Source organism: Bos javanicus, chromosome 23 (genome assembly GCF_032452875.1).
Source record: "Bos javanicus breed banteng chromosome 23, ARS-OSU_banteng_1.0, whole genome shotgun sequence".
Lineage (NCBI taxonomy): Eukaryota > Metazoa > Chordata > Mammalia > Artiodactyla > Bovidae > Bos > Bos javanicus.
In genome coordinates, this window is record NC_083890.1 from 25581746 (window position 1) to 25600240 (window position 18495).

General features: G+C 40.4%; 1 protein-coding gene across 1 annotated transcript in view; it reads left to right on the forward strand.

Moving 5' to 3' along the window:
• LOC133236439 (H-2 class II histocompatibility antigen, E-S beta chain-like) overlaps window positions 1–18495 on the forward strand; it is a 49489-nt gene that overhangs the window by 20842 nt on the left and 10152 nt on the right. Inside the window, exons 7-8 of the mRNA XM_061398459.1 lie at window positions 11784–12065; window positions 12783–12893. Of these exons, the coding sequence (XP_061254443.1) occupies window positions 11784–12065; window positions 12783–12893 (393 nt within the window). The remainder of the gene's footprint in view (window positions 1–11783; window positions 12066–12782; window positions 12894–18495) is intronic.

Genomic DNA, 18495 nt, shown 5'->3' on the forward strand with positions numbered 1-18495 from the left:
TGATACCCATTATCCTAATTTTTCCTTTGCAAAAGAGTCAGATAGTTCTTATAGAATTTCCTCATTTGTTTTTAGATCTTGATTCTCTTTCCTCTTCTACTTGTATCATTTCTAGATTTCTCTCTTTAAACTCACTAATTCTCTCTTCCATATGCTCCGCTCTATTTCCAACGCTTCTAATGCATTCTTCACCGAATTTATTGATTTCTTCAGCTGTAGAATTTCGGTTTATCTCTTTTTTTAGAGTTTCTACCTCTTTTGTAAATATTGCTTCTGCTCATCACTTTTATTCCTGAGCTCACTGAACTGCCTTTCTGGGTTTTCTTGTAGCTTGCTATTTTGAATACTCTTATCAGATCACAATAGTGCACGACTTTACGTTTGGTTCCTGGAGAACTGTCATTTTCTCTTTGTGATACCATGTAACAGTGGTGCTTCATGGTGATTGATGGGTTGTTCCTTTACTGGTACATCTGAAGGAACACCTTTCTTCTTTAGGTAAAACTTAGAAAAAAAATTAAAACCTTAATTCTAATGATTCTCCCTTTAGAAATTAGAGTTCTTTCTATGTGTTCCAGTAGGTGGCGCTATATCGCAGCTGTTTGGTTTCTTCTACCTGCCCTACCTCCAGTTGTATCTGAGATTTGGCAAGTTCACTGCCTCTGTCAGAAGTGTTGGCCATCTGTACCTCCTGGGTCGCTGGTGCCTCGCTGCTGCCAGTGTCGCTAGCAGTGTCACCTGGGGCACTTCTGAATGGAGCGTGGGGATCTCCTGAGTCACAGGACCTGTTGCTATGGAGAGGGGAAGAAGAGGGTTGGGGGATGGAAGGCCAGAGTCGAGGGCTTTTCCGCTCTAAAAGCTGAGGGAGAAGCAGTCCTGTTCAACTTCTGCTGTGTAAAGTTAAAGTGTTAGTTTCTCGGTTTTGTCTGACTTTGCAACCCCATGGATTATTATATGACTACATCAAAGGATATATAACTGATAGTTTTTTCATAGGATTCTATTTACTAATTAGCAACATATTCTTGTATATTTTCTTGATATAAAGCAAGAGAAGGTGAATAATAAAAGGACGTGTTCCCAATAAAATAAGAAAAATCCTAATGGGGAGCCAGGAATAAGGAATTGAACATATTTTTGTTTTTTTGTTTTTATATAAAACATTAACAGGCTTCTCTGGTGGCTCAGATGGTAAAGAATCTGCCTTCAATGCAGGAGACATGGGTTTGATCCCTGGGTCTGATCCCTGGGTCAGGAAGATCCCCTGGAGAAGGGAATGGCTATCCACTCCAGTAATCTTTCCTGGGGAATTCCATAAACAGAGGAGCCTGGTGGGCTATAGTCCATGTGGTGGGACCATAGAGTAGGACATGGTTGAACGACTAACATGGTGTTTCTATTCTCTATTAATTCTTCTAAAGCAAAAGTGCGCCAACAGCTGACTTTGACTTTTCTTGATCTTTCAGCCTCTTGCAAACTTTGATCAGGACAGTTGGCCTTAGCATATTCTTAGATTAAATGCTACAAAGATACCTTCAAGATCCTCCATTCCACACAGATCACCTACACTAAACCTCTTTTTCTATGTATATTTTGGGGGTGCCACTAAACTTGGACAGTATCAGGAGAAAAACCTGGGAATTTTTTTCACTCGAGTTAAGTTCCTGACTAAATTTCCATTTCCTTTAGTTTATGAACGTCATCGCTTCCTGTCAGGAAGTACAGACTATACTCTAATCAGTGGCTGTAATTCTGTAACATCACCAGTTACCGGGGGATGGTGTTCCTTAAAGGGTCAACAGAATCATAGCATTTTTTAGTATTGAGAAAGGTACCTTCATGTCAATTGTAATTTCCCCAAATCTACAACAAGTGTAAAAAGGATCAAAGTTCTCCTAAATTGCAATCATCTGCTCTCTAGCACTTCAGCTTGTAAACACACTCTCACATACTTTTGGTGAAATGTCTATATCTTTAAGCAAGAGAGATGAATGTTTTTTAGGCTCAAACATGGAGCACACTGGCTCTCAATACAGGCCCAGATAAAATGTGTCAGACACAACCAGATCAAACATTTACAACACTAAATTAAGAACAATCTTTTAAAAACAATATGTATTTATTGAGCTGCCCTGGGTCTTAGTTGCGGCATGCAGGATCTTGGATCTTTGTTGTGAGTTCTTTCATTTGTAGCGTGGGAACTCTCAGTTGCAGCACATGGGATCTAGTTCCCTGACCAGGGATCAAACCTGGGCCCCGTGTATTGGAAGTGTGGAGTCTTAGCCACTGGACCACAAGGGAAGTCCCCCCCACCTTTTTTTATTGGAGTATAATTGCTTTACAATGTTTGTTAATTTCTGCTGTACAATGAAGTGAATCAGCTATATCTATCTATATATATATATATATATCCCCTCTCTCATGGCCCACCCTCCCACCACCATGCCCCCCATCCCATCCATCTAGGTCATCACAGAGGACTGATGATGTCTGTTCTTTACATCTGCATCTCTATTCCTGCCCTGCAGACACCAAAACAGGGCAGGTTTAGAAAAGTCTAAGTTTCAGAGAAGGACATTCATACTGAATTTATGACCAGCAACTGATGATGTCATAGATCACTGATGCTGATTAGGTCCAACACTGAGATCACCCAATCCAGGAACAAAGAAATGAGTTTCTTGATTGGTGTTACTTGGGATACAGGTGGGGGGAGGGTTCTTGTCCTCACTGAATGACACTCACATGCTCTCCTCTCCCTTTCCTTTCCTGTTCGCCAGCATGGTATGTCTGTATTTCTCCAAAGGCTCCTGGATGGCAGCTCTGTTAGTGATGATGGGGCTGAGCCCTCTCTTGGCTTGGGCCAGAGAGACCCAATATAAGTGCACACCTTGGGTGGTGAGCTATTGTAGTGTGGGAGAAGAAAGAGTACTTTAGTCTCTATGTCCAGACCATGTCCCTTAGAGATTGTGACTCCAACCTACAACAAACAGTTCCTGAATACTTGCCGTCTCTATGACAGTGACATACGCAGCCACCATATCTATATTCTATTTCTTCTCAACTCCTTCCCAATGAAGGAGTCTTGCATTTCCAGCCTTGCATCCCATCTCTTTAGGTATTTGAGAAAATTCAGAAATAATTGTGTTAAAATAATTTTTCATTCAATAGTTCTCTTTATTATATTGAATTGTGCAAGAAAAAGGGAAAGTTTCCCTGAAGATTTTATGGCAGATCTGAAGAATAAGGGAGTGCTATGCTGTGCTTAGTTGCTCAGTTATGTCTGACTCTTTGTGACCCCATGGACTGTAGCCCAGCAGGCTCCTCCATCCATCGGGATCCTCCAGGCAAGAATACTGGAGTGGGTTACTGTGCCCTCCTCCAGGGGATCTTCCCAACCCAGAGATCGAACCTAGGTCTCCCACATTTCAAATGTATTATTTACCATCTGCACCACCAGGAAGCCCAAGAATACTGGAGTGGGTAGCCTATCCCTTCTCCAGGGCATCTTCCTCATCCAGAAATCAAACCAGGGTCTCCTGTATTGCAGGCAGATTTCTTTACCAGCTGAGCTACCAGGGAGACTTGTTCTAAAAGATCATGTTATGTCCTCAACAGGATCTGTGATGATGCCATCTCTCCCAGTGGGAGGATGTATCAAGGGACCTTCCCCATCATCCTCTTTCCTTTTCCCTCAAACCCCAATGTTTATAAAAATTTGAATCCTTGTACTAGATGTTCTTTGACAGAGTTAATTTTCTCTTTATTTATCTTGGGTAAAGTACCCTGGAGCTGAAGCAGGGTTTATTAGTACTTGGAATGACCAGGTAGAAAAGGAATAAATATGGGGTGTTTTTTGATGCCTTAAAGAACTGAAGGCATCTTCTGAAAACCCAGCACAGGTTAGTAACCAGCAAGAATCCATTTTGAGCCTTTCTATGCTATCAGTTTCTCCTACAACTCCCCTTTCTCTGACCTGAGCATACAAGTATCCAATAATTCAAGGAGTATAGAATAAATTATATGAAATTCTGATTGTGTAGGTCATAGATAGTCAAATATCAGCCATTTCACATGGCAAGCCATGTGCCCTGAACGGGTACAGAGAGTGTGATGGTTGTTTCCATCCCATTGGGCTGAAAGCCAATAGGCAAGTTGCGGGAACTCATTAGCCTCTTGGAGTCTCAGGCCCACATTTCATAAGATCGGACATCATGTCCTCTGTTTCCCTTAATCAGTAATGTTTGCTTATATCAACTTTTAACTCCTTCCAGTTCTTTTTTGAACCATGCCATCACCAGATTTGAAAATCCCCAAAGCTGGCACAGACCCTCAGCCATTATAGATTCATTGAACTATTTAAACAGTGAACTCTCCCTCTTTCTAAATGACCGTTTCCTCCCTGTGAATGTTTATTCCAACTAGTAGGTGGAGAAAGAAGAAATTTGTCTGAATTTCTCACAGGGAGTAGAAGGGATGTAATGTCCATTAGAATAAAAGAGTGCTGGCCCTGAGCCTTTTCTTGCTTTCCAGGATTCTTGCAAAGATCCATTCCTAGAATCCTGGGTTTACTCATTTTGACCAAAAATATTTTTCTGAGCAGCTGCTCTATTCTGGACTCTGTTCTTGGCTCAGACAATTCTATTTGAATAAGATATGAAAATCCTCTATCATCAGTAGAACTTATCTAATGATAGGAGAGAAAGACAACAATCCAATAAGTATTCAACACAAAGCGAATATAAGAACATTTCAGTGAGCAATGGGGCTCTGACAAACACAGTCTGTGCTATGGGACAGAGAAAATGGGATTCATCCAACTTTAGTTCAGGTGTCTAGGGGGCTCTGTCTGATAAAGAGACATTCTGTTGAGATGTGAATGAGAAGAAGCCAGTCACGTGAAGCAGCTAAGGGACAAGTGTTCCAGAAAAGGGAACATGAGAAAGGCCAAATGTGGGAAGATGCTTGTTGTGTTTAAGGGACAGAAAGAAAGTTAGAGTGGCTGAAGCAGAGCAAGCAGGTTGATGGGTGAAATAAATTGAGGTCAGAGAGGAAGTCAAATGATGATGAAGATATTATTCACTTCAGGAAGTTAAAAAATAAGAATATCTTCTGAGCCTGCATTCTTAAGGGTTATCAAATTAAAATTTCAGTATATTTATTGAATATTTACTTGATCAGCACTAGGAAGAGCCACTGTTGATTAATAATTTCACACTTAACAATATCCTATGAGGAATATACTATTGTTAAATCCATTAGGCTGCTGGATATTTTAACTTAGGTTAAAAACCCAAGTGGATGAGCTCGTGTTTCAAATTACACTTCCTAATTCTATAGCTTGGGCTTCTCAACTCAATGGACATGAGTTTGAATAAACTCCAGGAGTTGGTGATGGAAAGGGAGGCCTAGTGTGCTGTGGTTCATGGGGTTGCAAAGAGTTGGACACGACTGAGCAACTGAACTGAACTGAACTGAACTGTGATTAGTAAATAGTGGCTTAGTTAAGTCTGAATTACTGTTAAAATTTCTGAGGTTCACATGTACTAGTGTGTGAGGAGTATGCAAGGAATGCTAGTTCCAATATATACGATCATTTTGCATTTATTTGAAAAATTCCATCAGGGTTCACACTACGTGCAGACTGTCCTGGGTTTGTGTTGAAGAATACAGAAAATCACTCAATATGGTCCTTCTGAGATTTTATTAGTAAGTTGGGCTAGGGTTGACAAATAAAATACAGGATGCCCAGTTAAATCTGAATTCCAGCTAAACAATGATAGTTCATCTGAAATACAAATTTCACTGGACATTCTGTATTTGTATTTGCTAAATCTGGCAACCTTAAGTTGGACACCTGAGCTGGACTAACAGTGCTACAGTGAACAGCAACTTCAGCCATTAAAAAGAAAATCTAACTTTCTTATCTGTAAAGAAGGCACTTGGGGAATTTCTGCATGGTAAAATGTACCTGTTCTGATCCAGTGTGTCCTTCTCTCTGCCATTGTTTCTAAGTGAGGGTCTTTTTTTTAAAATTTATTTATTTTAATTGGAGGCTAATCACTTTACAATATTGTATTGGTTTTGCCATACATCAACATGAATCCGCCACGGGTGTACACGTGTTCCCCATCCTGAACCCCCCTCCCACCTCCCTCCCCGTACCATCCCTCTGGGTCATCCCAGTGCACCAGCCCTAAGCATCCTGTATCCTGCATCGAACATGGACTGGCGATTCGTTTCATATATGATATTATACATGGTTCAATGTCATTCTCCCAAATCATTCCACCCTCTCCCTCTCCCACAGAGTCCAAAAGACTGTTCTATACATCTGTAAGTGAGGGTCTTAAAATCTGGGGACTTGAATTTTTTTTTTGTGTGTGTGTAAACTGTCTAAATGAGAATGTCATCTTCTTCTTAGTTTCCCCCTTTCTGAGAGGACTTGACTACAAAGAGTTCTACATCTGTCCAAGACTGGTAATCTGATGCACTTTCATTATTGGGACTAGGAGACCAAATTAGAAAATGAATTAGTTGGAACATTGAACAGGAATAAAATGCCTGTGGCTATAATAATTTGCCACTATGGATAAGTAGTGGACAGTGGCAGAGAAATTAAGAGAGAATATGATGTGAAGGATAAATTACATGACTTGGTAATTGCTTGGCAAGGCAAAGAAATTGGTAAAACTTTGTTCTTAACAAATTTATTTTGTGGAAAAAGCAGTTTTCCAGCAGGATAGGATTCCTAAAAAAACAGAAATTTCACATAGGGTCAAGATTTTCAACAGATAAAATATTGTCAGATTTTTAAATGTAATTCTCTGCTGAACCATAATCAACAGTGGCTTTTTTTTTGACCACAGATTTTTTTCTGGTGGGTTCATTTATACCAGTTGTGGTCAGTGGCCTCTCCTCCCTCCCTTTCCCCACCTGTTTCCCTTCCTTTCCTATCAGAACCATTGGCAATACCTGGGTCCATTTTTGGCTGTCATACTAGAGGTTTATTCTAACATCTAGTTGGTACAGCCAGGGATGATGGTAGACATCCTACAGTGTGCAGAACAGCCCTCACTCCCACAGTCACAAAAAATTATCTGGTCCAAATGACAGTGGTGTAGAGATTGAAAATACACTTTACTTACACTATGCTGCTTCTAAAAATTCTAGACTCATACTCATCTTTTAATACAGTTATTTATGGTTTGGTTTGGTTTCATTACCCAAACAAAACAAAAGCAAGACAGCTGCATAAATTCACCACTTTCTTGTTGAATCCACTCAATGAGCTCAAGTTCAAGATCTTCATTTTCATCTCTTGCCTTATGCAATGTTTTTCAAAATTTCATGAGTCTTTGATCATCACAACTTCTTAACTTTCAGCAACTTGACTTTACAAGTCACATTTTCAGAAAAATGCCTCAAATTTCTGCAGTAATTCTACTTTTCGTTCCTTTGATGCTATCAGAGGGCTTCATTTAGTTATCGCACTTTTAACAAGTTGTTTAACTCTTCCTGACATTTTCACAATTCAGTTAAACATAAAGACAAAACATAAAATATGTGTATATATTTACACATATATGTATATTTAACAAGTGTATATTAAAACTACAGAAGCACATGTAACCTCTAAGAGCTCTGAGACGTATTTGACTTCTCCCAGATGGTGCAAGTGATAAAGAACCCACCTGCCAATGCAAGAGACACAAGAGACGAAGGTTCCATCCCTGAGGTGGGACGATCCCCCGGAGGAGGGCATGGCAACCCACTCCAGTATTCTTGCCTGGAGAATCCCATGGACAGATGAGCCTGGGGGATTATGGTCCATAGGGTCACAAAGAATTGGACACGACTAAAGTGACATAGTATGCACTCCAGCAGGTCAGATTTGCTAAACAAGTTCTGGCACAAAGTACTTTTGTTTTGTTGTTTTAAGAAAAATATGGTTTTCTCAATTTGGAAACGCAGAAAAGGTAGAAGTGCATTGAGATCATGGTTTTAATCTCCTTGAAACTATTCAGAAGCTTCCCATTACATTTAGCATAAATTCAAATTTCTAACATCACCTACAAGCTTTTAAGCACTCGGTTCCTGTGATTTTTCTAGTGGAATCTTTCAGTCTCCATCCTCAATCTCTGTGCTTCAGTGAACTGCTTTTATTTTTATTTTTTCTGGTTTCAAAGAGAAGTACATCTCTTTTAAGCTTCTACACATGCTATTACCTTTACCTAAAATATGCCTCCCTTTGCCCCCAGACATACACACACCTCCTCTTCCTCTAGCTCATATCAACATAACCTTTTAGCTCACATCTTAAATGTCATTCTTCAGGAACTTCTGACAATCTAACGTAAGTATTCTTTGTTTTAGAACTCCACACTTTTCTTCTGACATTTCTGACTCCCGTGTAAAATTAATCCTCTTTTGGTTGGTTTTGTCCATCACTTTCATTAAATTTTATGCTCTTAGAAGGTAGGAGCTTCCTTGGTTGCTCAGGGGTAAAGAATTGCCTGCCAATCTTTCTGAAACGTCTTTTAGGTCTAACTTTATTCATTTTTTGGTTTTCTTAGGATGTATTATTTTTACATGGTTGAAATGATTTTGAAATCACCTTCCAAAATTATAATTTTTTTTACTTATGGCAGAAAGTGAGGAAGTAAAGAGTGTCTTGATAAAAGTGAAAGAGAAGAGTGAAAAAGTTGGCTTAAAACTCAACATTCAGAAAACTAAGATCATGGCATCCAGTCCCATCACTTCATGGCGAATAATTGGGGAAACAATGGAAACAGTGAGAGATGTTATTTTGGGGGGGCTCCAAAATCACTGCAGATGGTGACTGCAGCCATGAAATTAAAAGATGCTTGCTCCTTGGAAGAAAAGCCCTGACCAACCTAGACAGCAAATTAAAAATCAGAGACATTACTTTGCAGAAAAAGGGCTGTCTAGTCAAAGCTATGGTTTTTCTAGTAGTCATGTATGGATGTGAGAGTTGGACTGTAAAGAAAACTGAGCTCCAAAGAATTGATGCTTTTGAACTGTGGTGTTGGAGAAGACTCTTGAGCATCCCTTGGACAGGAAGGAGATCCAATCAGTCCATCCTAAAGGAAATCAGTCCTGAGTATTCATTGGAAGAACTGATGTTGAAGCTGAAACTCCAATCCTTTGGACACCTGATGCGAAGAGCTGACTCATTTGAAAAGACCCTGATGTTGGGAAAGATTGAAGACAGGAGGATAAGGGAACAACAGAGAATGAGATGGTTGGATGGCATCACCAACTCGATGGACATGAGTTTGAGCAAGCTTTGGGAATGCTTCCCTGGTGGCTCAGAGGATAAAGCATCTGCCTGCAATGCAGGAGACCTGGGTATCCCTGGGTTGGGAAGATCCCCTGGAGAAGGAAATGGCAACCCACTCCAGTATTCTTGCCTAGAGAATCCCATGGACAGAGGAGCCTGGCAGGCTACAGTCCACAGGGTTGCAAAGAGTTGGAAATGACTGAGCGACTTCAGTTTCTTCTTTTCTTGGGGAGGCCTGGCATGCTGCAGTCCATGGAGTCACAAAGAGTCAGACACAACTGAGTGACTGAACTGACTGACTTAACATACTGATGTTACTATTTTTATAATGCTAGTTGTATTTAAGTAGCTTAATGTTACTTCTTTTTATAGTGGGAACATTTTACCTCACATTTCCCTTTGTTAGATCTTTTTCAGTATTGCCAAATAGTTGACATTTTATATCATTTTGTTTTTATTTTATGTCTTTAATTTTTAAGGTTCCTGAATATTTTCACATATTTATTGGCAAACATCTATTACAACTTTAAGAATTATCTAAAGTTTATTATCTCTTAGATCTTTGTGTTTTTCTCAGTGGCTTTATGGATTCTCTGTGCATTATAATAAACACTTTTCTGGTATTCGATTCAGTATTTTATCTTGTTTGTAGTTTATATTTTGATTCTGTTTGTTATTTTCCATGTTAGAAATTTAAACATTTATATTTAATAAAATTACTGCAAAATTGTTATTGAAAATTTGCTGTCAGTCTTACATTTGCCATTTTGTGTTGTTATAAAAATGCTTTTCCAACAGTTTTCACCTTAAAAAAAATAATTGTATTTACTGTCGCTGGTGGTGTGGGGGTCATCTTGGGCACTAAGCACACATATTAATGAATCTCAGACTCTACCCTTAGCTCAAACGTCAGCTTAAAAAAAGAGAGACTGTTAATAAAATGAAAAGTTCAGTAAAAAGACTGCTTATTTTGCAAAGGGGGCCTCCTTGGTGGCTTATACAGCAAAGAATGTGCCTGCAATGCAGGGGACCCAGGTTCAAACTCTGGGTTGGGAAGATCCCCTGGAGAAGGGAATGGCTACCCTCTCCAGTATTCTTGTCTGGAGAATTTCATGGACAGATCTGCTGTCCGTTGGGTTGCAAAGAGTTGGACACAACTGAGTGACTAACACTTTTACTTTCACTTAATTTTGCAAAGGAGAGAAATTGATTAACTGAGTGTAATTGCAGGTGGCTTTTTTTTTTTTTTTTAATAAATGACTATTTGCTCCTTTCCTTCTCCTTCAGAGCTCAGGGTTTTCTTGGGACTCAACTCATAAAGCTTCAGAATCACCTTTGTCTATTCCTGTTTCCCAGAGTTAGATCACTTTCTCGAGTGTTCTAATGCTAATGAGTGTAGCATTCTCAGGAATTTTTTTTCTCCATCTTCCCATCTACCTCAAGCTGTTCCCCAATTATCCACACTGCTTTGAATTACGTTTTCTCTCCAAGTAAAAGAAGATAGCAAATATCTAAAGTATTTTGAAAACTAAGTTCCAGCCATTGTTTTAGGTGCATTAATCCTCACACAGCCCTAATACACATATTAGTATTATTATCCCATTTATAGTTGGGCAAAGCAGTGCAAGTATTTGAACTAAGGCACTCTAGCTCCAGAAATCATGCATTAAGTAATAAGTTATTGTTAAATGAAATATTTCCTGCCACATGAGTGGGCAAGAAATGTCACAGCTATCTGCAATTCAGGCCCTTCAAATGTGGATTTCTGAGCCATGCTGACAAGCAGTGCCACTCTCTACACAAGGAACTTAAGGATGTCACAGTCATCAGCGATTTCAGCTCTCCAGTGTGAGTGGGAAGGCTCAAAGGGAATTTAAGAAACAAAACTATCTCTGTAAATATGCAGGATACTGGCCTCAGATAGCGGAGATGCATATGAAAGGAATGACTTCAATAATCCCAGATTCTTGCATCTTCCCATACATAGAATAACACTAAATTTTTGGTGTTTAGACTGCCTGTCCTCTTCGTTGCAAACTTGTATATAGCCTGACTCCCTCTCCCACCTCCTCGGAACAGTTTTCTCAGGGCCACTGAGATTCCGTCTCCCAGGCTCAGATACCTTATCATTCCCACCAAATAAAATAGCTCTCTACTTACAGGTTGTGACTAATTTTTTAGTCAACCCTAAATACCTTGCAAAGATTGGTAAACACATCAGTTCAATAATGAATAATTCTTTGGGGCTATGAAAAAACAAAACAAAATAAATTTCCTCCACATCTCTGAAATCTAACAGTCTCGTGTTGTTAAGAATTAAAGTCTAGGCTCATGGTTCTAATTCCTGTTGGGTCACATGGCCAGTTTTCAGAAAGGTCTGCCAAGACTGGAGCATGGGACTAGAGACTAGGGGCAGAAAGGCAGCCAGGGAGATTTACTCTGCTTTCCTCACTTATTCCCTCTGCCTTTTCTCTCCTAGTGGAGCCTACAGTGACTGTATATCCTGCAAAGACCCAGCCCCTGCAGCACCACAACCTCCTGGTCTGCTCTGTGAATGGTTTCTATCTGGGCCATGTTGAAGTCAGGTCGTTCTGGAAAGGCCAGGAAGAGGAGGCTGGGGTGATCTCCACAGACCTGATCCAGAATGGAGACTGGACCTTCCAGACCGTGGTGATGCTTGAAACAGTTCCTCAGAGTGGAGAGGTCTACACCTGCCAACTGGAGCACCCCAGCTGGAGAAGCCCTATCGCAGTGGAATGGAGTGAGAAGCCTTCTGGTCTCGTAAGTTCCTCACCCACCATGGATGGGGCTTGTTTACCCCTGAGTGTCAGGTGTCTCCTCTCCCTACATCATGTGTTCATTTGCTCATGTGCTCCTGTCCTTCAGCTGAGGTTACTGGGGGAGCCGTGTGATATCCTGTGATAGAAATCCTCTAATAGTTTATCCTGAGATAGTTTCTCCAAATCCCTGTACCCTTAGGGGAGACAATTCTGCCTGACAAGGAGAAAAGAGGTGTTCCCAATCTGAAGCTCTGTGAAATCTCAAGTCATGGTAACTGCATGGCCCTGGGCACCCGTCCCCTGCCTTAGATTGGGCTTGTACTTCTGATACTGTTGCTCTGAGTTCATTGTTGTTTGAAGGGCACATCCTCTCTAATGTAGGAACATTTCCTGACTTGAGAGGAGTCCAACCTTACTGTCATCTAAGGTAAGATACTTAACTTCATTCAATCCCTGACTTCTCATCCATTATGGCATTGAAGTCATGGGGCCTTATGTCTGGGCTGTGATATTGAAGTGAGTCAGTATCTGAACCTTGTAGCTACTCAGTGTGATTTTTAAATTTTGTCTCTAGCAGTGGTCAGTTATTTTAGTTCTTCCAGCTGCCCTCCCTCATTCCTGAAGCTCTCAGTCTCAGAGTCTCAACTAGAGAAGTTGGATTTCAGATAAAAATCACTAAAACTAGCTTCTTTTCTCAGGGGCACAGTCTGACTCTGCTCAGAGCAAGATGATGAGTGGAACTGGGGGCTTTGCTCTGGGTCTGCTCTTCCTTGTGGTGGGGCTGTTCACCCACTTCAGGAATCAGAAAGGTAAGGAGCCTGTTTGCAGCTGAGGCCCCACCCACAGGCTTTTTTTTTTGAAAAGAAGGAAGATGGCTTTGCTCAGTTCTCTGTCTCAATGACACTGTACAAAACCTTTATTTCCTCTATTGATTTCTGGATTTCCTGGAAATCCAGAAATCAATAGTCCTTGATTACTTATAGTTGAAACATAAGAGGTTATGACCTGTAGAGATAAGGGAAAGCTTGGTGATTAGGGATGGAGATCCTGGGACAAATGCAGGAAGAGACCCAGGGTGATGAAATTATACTGGATTTGTGTGGCAGAAGCTTCATGGGTCACAAGTTCTCAGTGTCGCTCTCCTTTCTGCCCTGGCATCATGTGCTGTGGGTTGCAGTGTAGAGAAATTTTAGAATTTGTCCTCTGGGTCTGAGGACATTGAATCTGGTAACAGAATTGCCTCCATATCTTGTAAATACGTATACCTTCCCTTCTGTTTCCCAGGACACTCTGGACTTCAGCCAACAGGTAATGCCCTTTAATCTTCTTTTAGAGATAGATTTGGTCTCTGGCTCAGTGGTAAAGAATCTACCTGCCAATGCAGGAGACACAAGAGACACAGGTTTGATCCCTGAGTCGGGAAGATTCCTTGGAATAGGAAATAGCAACACACTCCAGTATTCTTGTCTGGAAAATTTCATGGACAGAGGAGCCTGGGGACTACACTCCCTAGGGTTGGAAAGAGTCAGACACGACTGAGCAAGTGCATGGGCACAAGCACGCACGTGCACACACATACACACACACACACTCACACACACACTTGGTCTCCTAGAACTGATCGTAGAGATGACAAGACAGGAGACAGACATAATGAGAAAGATTTTGAATTCTAAACTTCTTCTTGACACTTAGTAAAAGGCCAGCTCTCTCAAGTAGCTTTGGCTCAGGGATTTTTAGGAATTTTTTCTCACTTCTTACAGTACTGCTTTGATCCTTTGTACTGCATGAGATCCTTTGGAGGAGGGGAAAAGAAGCTGCTTGTAGAATTAATAAAACAACGCTCTTTGTCTCCTGCAGGACTCCTAAACTGAAGTGCATATAATGACACTCATAAGAAGAAAAACCATCTGTTTCAGCTGTTCTCCAGCATGGAAGTGTTACCTGCACTTTTAATCCACAAAGAGATTCTGCAGGTTTGCTCCTGCAGAAAATACCTTTCTTGGTAGCTTCCTCAGCCCCTGATCCTTGGCCTGGAAATTCCCAGTACTGAAGGCAGTCAGTCCTGGGTGTTCATTGGAAGGACTGAGGCTAAAGCTGAAACTCCAGTACTTTGGCCACTGCATGTGAAGAGTTGACTCATTGGAAAAGACCCTGATGCTGGGAAGGATTGGTGGCAGGAGGAGAAGGGGACGACAGAGGATGAGATGGCTGGATGGCATCACCAACTCAATGGACATGAGTTTGAGTGAACTCTGGGAGTTGGTGATGGACAGGGAGGCCTGATGTGCTGTGATTCATGGGGTCGCTAAGAGTCGGACACAACTGAGCAACTGAACTGAACTGAACTGAAGGCAGTACTTTATCTTCATTCTTTCCTGGTCCCTTTTGTATTCAACCTTAAGAGCCTCCCTTGCATCTGAATACCTTTTACCAACATTTCTTTACAAAGTTTTTCTCAAATAAAGCTGGAATAAGAAGCAACTGCTTTCAAGGAAAAAAAGTAGAAAAAAGTGGGGGTGGGAATTTCCCTTTCTATCTGTCTTTAGCTTTTTTTGGCAGAGCTAATAATAAAATTAACCCAAGACAGATTAACAGGAGAAAAAAAAACTAATTTTAACTCACGTGCATGGAAGTCTCATAGAAACAGGATCTAAGAGATGGCCAGAGCAGGTGGCTTTTACGCTTTTTAGACAAAGAAACACATTTGTGAGTAATTGAAAGGACAAAGAAACTTAGGTTTGGAGCACTGTAATAGTGAAGAATCTAAACAGAATTTGGGCTTGAGGTGGTAAATTACAGAAGCAATAGAGTTTGTTTATACAGACTTCTTGGTTGAATTCCTGTCTCTGGTGCTAAGTGTGTCTTCCAGAAGCAGGGTGTCCATCTGAACCGATTGTTGTCATTTCAGAGGGCTCCAAAGAGCTCCGGTACCATAGTCCTTTATGCCTCAGTGCAGAGAAGAATTCAGTGAGAGGGCGAAGTGGTAGATAAGAAGTGATTTACTAGAATAGGACACCTGTGAGGTTTACAGGCGGGTGAGCCTGACATGCCCAGACCGACCCAAGAACTTCCTGAGCTACAATTTCATAATCAAAGGAAAAGTGGGGAGGGGGAGAAGACCATCTTTGTCTTTCTTGAGTAGACATGTTGTTTTCATCATTAGCTCCTCCTCCAGGTTGAGTGGGGGAGTTTTCTTGTCCCTAAGTAGTCAAGCTGGTTTACAATTGAATGTTTTATATGTGTGCAGAGAGCATGTCCTAGGGATCATTAACTTCCTGAGCTCACTGGGCAGGATGTGGGTCTTATGACACCACTGTTTTATTGTCTGGGGGCATGTCTTAGGTTACTGTTGCATGGTTTTGCTACTAAGCAAGCCTGTTTGGTTTTGTGGTTAAGTGAACCTGCTTTCTCAAGTCATCATTAATTTACAGGGGTCTCTCATATTTTTTACTTACAATCCCCTACTGGGATTAACTATTTAATCATCTATTTTTTCCCCATCACATCTTTTGCATGAGAGATTATTTCCTGCTTTTAGGGAGACAGAAAGGAGGGTCAGAGTGTCTCTCTTGCGTTAGCCACTTCATAAGTAACATTAATTCAAAATAATCAATATACCATGGTGCCATATTTGGGGACAGACTTCCCTGAGCCCCAACAAGAGAATTTCATCAAGATTCAATCACAGTTTTAATTTTTATTCCTGAATTTTAGTCATGTGTGTGTCTGGTAGATTTCTTTACTTCATTTCTTTGTTTTATCTTGAGTTTTCTGTATTCTGTAATTAGGAATATTTAGTTGAGATAATAGCCAACTTTTTGGAAGTGAAGTAATACACTTCTAAATAATCCATAGCTTATCAAAGAATAAATTCAATGAGAAATTAGAAAACTATTGGAATGTTAAAATAGACTTTCAAAATTTGTGATATACAACCAAAGCAATCTCCAGAGGGAAATTTATAGGTTTAAAATATAAATATATATATTTATATGAAAATAAAAACATATAAAATTCAGAGATCTAAGCTTTTAACTGAAGAATCTAGGAAAAGTAAACTTAACTGAAAAAATAGAAGAAATAAAATAATAAAAAGAAAATAAATGCAATTGAAACTAAATGCATGATAAAGAAAATGAACAGAACTAGAAGGTCTCCTTTCTTTCTTTCATTTTTTAAACAAATCACCTATAATGCTGCTAAAAATAGGGCAAAAATCTAAATTACAAATGATTAATATCCAGAATGCAAAAATATTCCTAAAGAGCCTTCATACATTAAAAAGATACTCATCAGTTCAGTTCAGTTGCTCAGTCGTGTCCAACTCTCTGCAACCCCATGAACCACAGCATGCCAGGCCTCCCTGTCCATCACCAACTCCTGGAGTCCACCCAAACCCATGTCCATTGAGTTGGTGATGCCATCCAAACATATCATCCTCTGTCATCCCCTTCTCTCCTGCCCTCAATCTTTCCCAGCATCAGGGTCTTTTCAAATGAGTCAGCTCTTCGTATCAGGTGGCCAAAGTATTGGAGTTTCAGCTTCAACATCAGTCCTACCAGTGAATACCCAGGACTAACCTCTTTTAGGATGGACTGGTTGGATCTCCTTGCAGTCCAAGGGACTCTCAAGAGTCTTCTCCAAAACCACAGTTCAAAAGCATCAATTCTTCGGTGCTTAGCTTTCTTTATAGTCTAATGCTCACATCCATACATGATCACTGGGAAAACCATAGCCTTGACTAGATGGACCTTTGTTGACAAAGTAATGTCTCTGCTTTTTAATATGCTGTCTAGGTTGGTCATAACTTTCCTTCCAAGGAATAAGCATCTTTTAATTTAATGGCTGCGGTCACCATCTGCAGTGATTTTGGAGCCCCCCAAAAATAAAGTCTGACACTGTTTCCACTGTTTCCCCATCTATTTCCCATGAAGTGATGGGACCAGATGCCATGATCTTCGTTTTCTGAATGTTGAGCTTTAAGCCAACTTTTCCACTCTCTTTCACTTTTATCAAGAAGCTCTTTAGTTCTTCTTCACTTTCTGCCATAAAGGTGGTGTCATCTGCATATCTGAGGTTATTGATATTTCTCCCGGCAATCTTGATTCTAGCTTGTGCTTCTTCCAGTCCAGCATTTCTCATGATGTACTCTGCATATAAGTTAAATAAACAGGGTGACAATATACAGCCTTGATGTACTTCATTTCCTATTTGGAACTAGTCTGTTGTTCCACGTACGGGGCAATATAAAGAATTTTGTGCCAGTAGATTTGATATTTTAGGTGAAATTCACTGAAAAACATTACATTTTATGATCTATTTCTGTGTAACAAATCATCCCAAACTTAGTGACTTAAAACTAAAGCTGTTTGAGGATTGTTCTCTGTTCAGGGAGCCGACTGGGCTTAGTGGGTGGTTTTCACGGAAAGTGTCTTGCGTGGCTACAATCAGACAGTGACTGGGGCTGGGGTCCTCTGGAGGCTTTTCTGGGACACTGGACACACTCTCCTGCATGGAATCCCATGTGACACCATCAGCAATGAAGACAAACGTCTTACCTGATGGCTCAGGACTCCCAAGAGAGGAAAGTCAAACTTAGCCTCAAAATTTGTGTGGAGTCTTTTCCATCACATTCTAATGATCTAAGGGAGTACAGGTCAGTCCAGATTTATGGGGAAGGGATATATAATCTATGTCTTCATGAGGTAAATGCCAAAGAATTTGTAGTCTTCTTTAATCTACCACATGAAAGTGTGTTAGTCACTTAGTTGTGTCTGACTGTTTGTGACCCCATAGACTGTAACCTACCAGGCTCCTTGGTCCATGGGATTCTCCAGGCAAGAATAGTGGAGTGGGTTGCCATTTCCTTCTGCAGGGGATCTTCCCAATCCTGGGATCAAACCCGGGTCTCCCACATTGCAGGCAGATTCTTTATCTTCTGAGCCACCAGGAAAGCCCATATGATTTACCTATATGATTTACCAAAGCTGACTCAAAATAGACAATCTGTGTAGCCGTACATATGATAAATAAATTTAGATTATCCAGCAATTGAAATCCAAGGCCTGGTTTGCTTCAATGTTAAATTTTACTAAATTTGTTCAATCCATCTGAAATTGGTTTTTATTGACATTTGAGTATGTGTCACAGTAACTTTTCTTAAATAGACATTCAAATGACCTAGTGGCTTTGATTGAAAATACCCTCTTTCCCCCATTGCTCTGCAGTCTCACTATGGACCAGAGCATTGTGTTTGTGAGGGGCTCTGTTTCTAGAATTTTTTTGTTCTGTTGTGCAGTTTGTCTATACTTGAGCCAACACCACCCTAGATTAATATATAACAACATTAACTCATATAGCTTTCATTATCTTGTATTTATTTCTCCTAGCTTTTTTCCTAATTTTTCA